Source organism: Eschrichtius robustus, chromosome 15 (genome assembly GCF_028021215.1).
Source record: "Eschrichtius robustus isolate mEscRob2 chromosome 15, mEscRob2.pri, whole genome shotgun sequence".
Taxonomy (NCBI): Eukaryota; Metazoa; Chordata; class Mammalia; order Artiodactyla; family Eschrichtiidae; genus Eschrichtius; species Eschrichtius robustus.
Genome location: NC_090838.1, coordinates 21,389,581 through 21,396,821, shown reverse-complemented (window position 1 = coordinate 21,396,821; position 7,241 = coordinate 21,389,581). Strand labels below are relative to the sequence as shown.

At 57.4% G+C, this 7,241-nt stretch overlaps 2 protein-coding genes across 3 annotated transcripts; both read left to right on the top strand.

Annotated features, from left to right (window-relative positions):
* Positions 1-879: 879 nt before the first annotated feature.
* Positions 880-2,049, top strand: PRR30 (proline rich 30). Its single transcript, XM_068564146.1, has one exon. The coding sequence runs from the start codon at positions 880-882 to the stop codon at positions 2,047-2,049; it is 1,170 nt and encodes a 389-aa protein (XP_068420247.1).
* A 1,328-nt stretch (positions 2,050-3,377) lies between these two features.
* PREB (prolactin regulatory element binding) lies at positions 3,378-7,221 on the top strand. 2 transcript variants are annotated; one of them, XM_068564987.1, is made up of 9 exons: positions 3,378-3,737; positions 4,288-4,480; positions 4,671-4,888; positions 5,078-5,158; positions 5,258-5,382; positions 5,582-5,755; positions 5,889-5,961; positions 6,155-6,314; positions 6,488-7,221. In XM_068564987.1, exons 1-9 carry the CDS (start codon positions 3,603-3,605, stop codon positions 6,580-6,582), a joined length of 1,254 nt encoding a protein of 417 aa, XP_068421088.1. In that variant the 5' UTR covers positions 3,378-3,602; the 3' UTR covers positions 6,583-7,221. The 2 variants fall into 2 exon arrangements, with proteins under 2 accessions (XP_068421088.1, XP_068421089.1); XM_068564988.1 differs by lacking the exon at positions 6,155-6,314.
* Positions 7,222-7,241: the final 20 nt, after the last annotated feature.

Sequence of the window (7,241 nt, the reverse complement as noted above, 5' to 3'; positions counted from 1 at the left end):
TTGCAGAATCTCTGATTCAGGTTTAGGAGAACAAAAACCTGGTAACAGAAGACCTCCGCCTGGCTGAAGGAGGACCGAGGGCAAGGCTCAGACAGAACTCTTGGTCAGAGTGAGTTTTGGGTGACAGACGCTGGGGGCAGAAAGGGGCATACCCACCATTTGTTGACTCTGTTCCTCTCTCTCCCAGGTCCCACACCACTGAAGTGCCTTGAGAAACACAGCCCAGAGGAACCCTCATCGGTAAGAGCTCACAGCACCAGAACACCCTCAATTCCTAGTCCCATCTCCGTCCCCATCTCCCAAGCCCCCTCCTCTAACTCCAACCTATCCATCCTACCGTCCTTCCCTACTCCTCTCCTCCTTAGCTCTTACCTTCTCTGGAGCTTTTTGCCAGCTCTTCTGACCCCAAAGTTGACATGGATTTAGGGCCTTGGTGAACCAGCCTGCATGGTACATAAGCCAGAGCCAGAAATGGACCCAGTCTCCCAATATCTTGGGCTCTGTTTCTTTCTCTACAGATCCTATGGGCTGTGTCTTCCTCTCTGGCCCACCCAGATAACTTCCGCTGTCGTTCAGCTCCCAAGAGTCAGTCCTGATTCTCCATCCCCTCCATCCCTCATCACTGGCCCACCGCAAAGAAGTGAGAAGGCAAGTTTAGAGCCAAGCTCCCGTCTGAACACCCAGAGAAGCTGGTGCTCCAGGGCTGGGTGTCTCCTTGGCTTGCCACCAACAGTCCCACCAACACCAGGCTGGAGCCACATTCTGTGCACAGAAGGCCTTGATTTCTCAGCCACTTCTGGCCCCAGAGATACTGGTCCTGCGTCTGCCAGGTCTCTAATCTCTGGGCTTGACGCTCCACTCTCCTCTGGATTCAAGGCAATGTTGACTCAAAACAAGGACCAAGTGCTGCTACAGAACGCAGCACCCCCTGGGCGCCCCCCTCAGGGCCCCTCACAAATTGTGGACTCCCTTCCCTGCAACCTACGACCTCAACCTCCCCAACAATCACTCCATCACACCCACCGACCTTGCTCTCCTCCCCCATGGTCCCACTCTGCAGGCTCCCATTTCTACTCTTCTGACTCAAATTCGGACTTTGTCCTACATCCCTACTCTTCTTCTCTCCCAAGTTCCCCTTCTTTCTTTCATCAGAATTGCCTCTCTCTCTCCCCACCACGTTCTTCCTCGCCCTCCCACTGGCTATACCCATCTCCTACTCTCACTCACTCCTCTTCTCCCTCTCAGCCACAGAACTCCTCTCTCCTGGGCTCACATTGCCAGTCTCCTTCCCACCCCGAAGACCTACCTAGGTCCACTCTCACCTCCCCAAGCCCCAGTCTACCTTCTCGTGGGGTTCACTCTAACAGCCAGACATGCCACTCGCATCAGTACAGGAACACCAGGTCCCCTGGCGGGGAGGGGGGATGCATGGAAGGCGAGAGGGACCCTGCAGAGTTCAGGGACCCAGGAGCCCTGGCCCAGGCCCTGGTTGTTCATCTGGGGCACCGCCGTATCGCCCACGACCTGCAGCTACTGCTTTTGCAGCGCCTGTGGCAAGGCAAAACCGGCAAGGCCCCGGTCGTGGAGTATCCTGTCTGTCTGGTGTGTCTCCGGCCCCGCAGCCCCTCTTGCCCTATCCCCAGGTACAGGACTGGACCCAGGCTACTTGCTTTCCCCCAACTACTGCCCTGTGCGCAGGGCCGGGAATCTGGACCACTGCGCATCGGCATTGGCTTTGGCCTCCGCCTGCCTCGGGGCCAGGCCAGGGCCTTGCATCTGTTGGCAGAAAGAAGGCCAGAGGAAGTAGAGCCTCGGGGAGAGGCTGCTCAGGCCCGTGGGTGTCAAGCCCAGGCAGCTCAGGCCCAGGCAGATCTAGGCCCAGGCACCCCCTCCCAGAACGGGAGCCTCAGGTCTGTAGGCCCTCAGTCACCAAACTCCATGTGCTGTTCAGGGTCTCAGACTCAGGCACCAAAACAGGCCACTGTCTCCCTGAAGCCCAGACCTTCCTCTGCCTCAGAGAGGCCTGCCTCTCCAGAGCCCGTTCCCTGAAAGTCACCACTCTAGTGCCAGAGCCACGGAGGCTCCCTGGAGCACCTCCTCCGAACCCCCCCATCCCTGCCCGGCCCCAGATCTCAGGGAGCTCCCGAGACACTCTGAAGGGCTGGCTGGCTGGAGGTCAGGTGTGTTCTCCAGCCCTGAACCCTGGGAGCCCCTTGTGGAGTCTGCTTTCTCCTGGCTGAAGAGGACCAAGGGCACCCGAGGCCCCACTCAGCCTTCAGTGTATCCAATAAAGCCTGACCCTGCAAAACTTGTGTTTGTGTCTTGCTGAGCAGATCCTGTGGGTGGCTGTACCTTCAGGGTGACCAGAACCCAACAAGGGGTGGAGGAGAGTCAAAGGAAACAGAATGACCAAGGAGAGTGAGTGCCATATATCTGAGGAGGGCAAGGGACCCATAAGCCCTGAGCACCTGAGATGTGCAGAGGGCTCTGCCAGGCCCTCCACCCATTTAATTCGATTTGTTGGGACAGATAATGGCATCCCCAGAGATGAAGCCACTGGGCCCCTTCCTCTGGCTGCACCTTAGATTAAAAGGACTCATGCTGATAAGGCCAGGGGAGCAGCAGGAGGTGTCTCCTTGCAGGGAAGGGCAAGCTTAGCGTTCACTACAGAGAAACACGGGGTCCTCACGTTGGAGATCAGAAATCCAAGGGCCCCCTCAGGAGGGTGGGCTGCGAGGCAGACACCTGCCCTACCTGGGGGCTGAGATGCCTATCGCTGAGAGTATCAGAGGGGAGCTGTCCCCACCCACAAAAGGTGCAGGAGCGGGTGTGGAGCCTCGAGAATGGCCAATTCCCACCTCTGCCAACTACGGAGTCTAGGTGTTAACCGTGAAGTTAAATAGTGGTTTCCTCATACTAGGAAGCTGTGGAATTGGGATTTGAAGCCAGGTTTGTTTTAAAGTCCACGCTGCGTCCATTAAGAAGCAAGAGAGAGAGGTCACTTTCCGGAGTGTGACCTTGGATAAATCACTTCGTCTCTGGGGTAAACGTAAAGGCTGCGATTGACGAGTCTGCGTATCACTCCTGAAGTGTGGACAGTCCTAATCCACGGATTTCTTTATTAAAGGCTTATTAACCCTCCTTAACCTTCATTAGCACACCCCGTCTCCGCCCCTACCCACCGCGCTCCTGCAGAACAAGACATTTTCTTGAAGCTGGTACGCGCCCCCCAACGCCCCGCAAGAAGATGGCGGAGTCTGCCGTCACAAGCGGGCGGAGAACGGCATCCTGGAGCTGAGGCTCCGCCTGCCCGCGGCCGGCTAGTGCTGACGCGTATTGGCGGCTCTGCGCCTGCGCGAGGAGTGCGGGCTCGGTGCGCCTGCGCCTTGCGCGTCTGCGAGACCGGGTTAGGCGGCCCGCGGCAGTGATAGGGAACCTTGTGTGTAGTTAGAGTTTCGGTAACCCGGCGGCTGTGAGAGGGGTCTGGAGTCCTCCCGGCGGCGACCGGACCAAGGTCAACAACGACCGGAGCAGCAGTCGAAGGCCGGGCGCGGCATGTCCCCGGTGCCTCGGCTCAGACAGTGAAGCGCGGGGCGAGCGGGATGGGTCGGCGCCGGGCGCCAGAGCTGTACCGGGCCCCGTTCCCGTTGTACGCGCTTCAGGTCGACCCCAGCGCTGGGCTGCTCATCGCTGCGGGCGGAGGAGGCGCCGCCAAGACCGGCATAAAGAACGGCGTGGTGAGTACAGTGCCACTGGGCCGGGTCGCGCCACGGGCTGAGGGCGATTCTGGGAGGGTCTGGGGACCGGCCGCACCCCTGCTTCGGACCCGGCCCCTCCCGGGTGGGAACCCCGGCATGCCGGGCGTCCCGGCGCGAATTTCAATCGAGAACTCACTCACCGGTCAATTGAGACGCTCCTAAGGTAAAGTGAAAACTGCACACGGCGCTACCTAGGCAGGAACGCTTCAGTTCGACCTCAGGATTAGCACCAGGAGTCTTATCCTGGCTTTTTCCAGGGAGGCCACATAGACTTGTCTGCCTGCCTAATAGGAGCGGCGAGTGAAATATAATCTATGTTTCTTTACTCTTCTGAGCGTCATCATATTGTTCTGCAAACTAGAGGCTTGTTTGCTGTTACAGATTCGTGAGGCTCAAAAAAGAAAAAAGGTTGCAAAAAGTCTTTTAAACTGGAAAGTGTAGTTAGCAAAGGGGTAGGGCATCAGACTATAGGATGTTAGTTTGCCCTTGAGGTGCTCTCTGGACCTCATCCTGGTTCCCTCTCCCACAGCACTTTCTGCAACTGGAGCAGATTAATGGGCGCCTTAGCGCCTCCTTACTACACTCCCATGACACAGAGACACGGGCCACCATGAACTTGGCGCTGGCTGGTAACATCCTTGCTGCGGGGCAGGATGCCCACTGTCAGCTCCTGCGCTTCCAGACTCATCAGCAGAAGAGCAAAAACAAGGCAGAGAAGGCAGGTGAGAGCCCCCTCTCTAGCTTTGGGAAGAGGGTTAAATAAGTAAGATCTCTCTCATCTTGGTCTCTGACGAAGTGGGGCTGGAAGTGGGGTTATGGTGGCAGGCGAGAAGCTCGATGTTCACCACTAGAGAGGGGGCCAGTCCTACTTACTTTAGAAACCTGGAACCTGGCAGGCTGTTTGTGTTGCAGGTTCCAAGGAGCAGGGGCCTCGACAAAGGAAAAGGGCTGCCCCGGCAGAGCAGTCTGGAGCTGAAACCCACCAGGAGGAGGTAGAATTCAGCGTAGAGAATCTGCAGGCGGTGCAGACAGACTTCGGCCCTGATCCACTGCAGAAAGTTGTATGCTTCAACCATGATAATACCCTGCTTGCCACTGGAGGGACGGATGGCTACGTTCGTGTCTGGAAGGTGTGGTTTGGGGAGGTTAGAGAATGAGTGTCAGTAGCAGCAAGGCCAGAATTGTGAGAAACTGAACATGGGTTCTGGGGAACTTGGGAGTGAAGTCTGCACTGAGCGGCCATTAGTAGAGAAGAGGGGTGAGTATCATTGCGCTCTTGCCGGGTACCTAGGCTAACTATGGTGGTGGTTTGGCTGCAGGTACCCACCTTGGAGAAAGTTCTGGAGTTCAGAGCCCACGAAGGGGAGATTGAGGACCTGGCTTTGGGGCCTGATGGCAAGGTGAGGAGTTGAGAGGGTGGAAAAAGTAGGTGATTATGCTGTTTGTCCAGTAAGTGGATGCCCTAACTGTCCATCCTTGGAATCTTGATTCCTGCCTAGCTGGTAACTGTGGGCTGGGACCTTAAGGCCTCCGTGTGGCAGAAGGATCAGCTGGTGACACAGCTGCACTGGCAAGAGAACGGACCCACCTTTTCTAACACGCCTTACCGCTACCAGGCCTGCAGGTGTGAGGACCCCGGAGGGTGGCTGAAAGAGGCACAGCCCAGATAGGGGGAGCAGTGGGAGGAGACTGGGGGGAAGCTGGGGAGGACCGGAGCCCTGTCGGGTGTTACCCTAGGCCTGACCAGGGTGCAGGAGGGCACACACCTCTGAGGAGGGTTGGGCAGGCCCCAGGAGCTGAACAGCTTCTCGCCTGGCCCCCAGGTTTGGGCAGGTTCCAGACCAGCCTGCTGGGCTGCGACTCTTCACGGTACAGATTCCCCACAAGCGTCTGCGCCAGCCCCCGCCCTGCTACCTCACAGCCTGGGATGGCTCCACGTTCTTGCCCCTTCGGACCAAGTCCTGTGGCCATGAAGTCATCTCCTGCCTTAGTGTCAGGTGTGAGACAGTGGTGGCTTGGCTGGGTTTGGGGGGACCAGGGGGAGCTCAGGGAGACGTGCTGCCTGAGTCCCTGAGGACTGTTGTTGCTGCACAGACTCCAGGACAGCGAGCATTTTATTGTTTGTTGCAGTGAATCGGGCACCTTCCTAGGCCTGGGCACGGTCACTGGCTCTGTTGCCATCTACATAGCTTTCTCTCTCCAGGTAATGGGTGGAGGTGGGCACAGCCCTGAGGGCTCTTTGGAGTGGGGATTCTAGGCCTGCTTCTGCACTGAGTGTGCAGGAAGGAGTCTGGCCCAGCCCGTAGCGGGAAAGTCTTCTGGGGGCAGAGGCCGTGTTTTCCAGAAGGAATGTTCCCAATTGGGCCTCCCCTCACTAGTTTTCCTCCTGTCCCCAGCGCCTGTACTACGTGAAGGAGGCCCATGGCATCGTGGTGACGGATGTGGCCTTTCTACCTGAGAAGGGTCGTGGTCCAGAGCTCCTTGGGTCCCAGGAAACTGCTCTGTTTTCTGTGGCTGTTGATAGCCGTTGCCAGCTACACCTGCTGCCCTCACGACGTGAGTCATTGGGGTGGGTGGGGTGGGGGAACCACCCCAGCTTTCGCTGTAGCGAAAACTTGCCTCCTGGAGAATGGGATGCTTATCTGTAGCCATCTACCCCCTGCTTGAATGGTTCTGTTCTCTGGGCTGTGATGCTTTGCCTCCTGACTTCTTCCCTTCCCCCCTTGCAGGGAGTGTTCCTGTATGGCTGCTGCTGCTGCTGTGTGTCGGGCTTATCGTTATGACCATCCTGCTGCTCCAGAGGGCCTTTCCAGCTTTTCTCTAGCCTCCCTGCTCCCAGGGAGCCAGGGGCCTGGACACCGCCACCTTCCAGACCAGTGTGGAGGCCTGGAGCCCACTGCTCGCGCCACCTGGGTCCACAGCTGAGGTTGCCTCTGATGAGACTAACGGGCAGTGCCTGCCCTTTCCAGTTGTGGCCCTGTGCGACACTGAGTCCTGGGAACCTTGCATTCGTCATCTGTGGATCCGCCCAGGACAGTGGTGTCTGAAGGCCAGGCCACACCACCTGTCTCCTTCCCTCTGCCTACCAGAGGCTCCAGAGTTGAGCTTGTCCTTTCTCCAGAAATATGTGAAGATGCCCAAGAACCTGGAGGCAGTGCTGTCCTTCCTGCAGGAACAGTCGTTTTCTTCTCCTCCCCTCACAGCCTCGTGGCCAGTTGCTCTTCACATGAGCCCCTTGCATTTGCTGGGGCAAGCACTGGCCTGGGACTTGGTATTAGGGAAGGAAGGGGCAAAAGGAAGGATCAGGCAGTAATCTTTGGGTTCAGCTGGGTAGCTCCAAGCCAGCCAGGCTAAATATGCAGTAAATTCCTGGACAGTCTACCCTAGCCTTGAGAAAAGGGAAAATGAACTTCAGCGCATTAGGCAGGAAAAGTTGATATTTAATAAACAAGTGAAGACTGAACTGAGGCTCCAGATGGTACT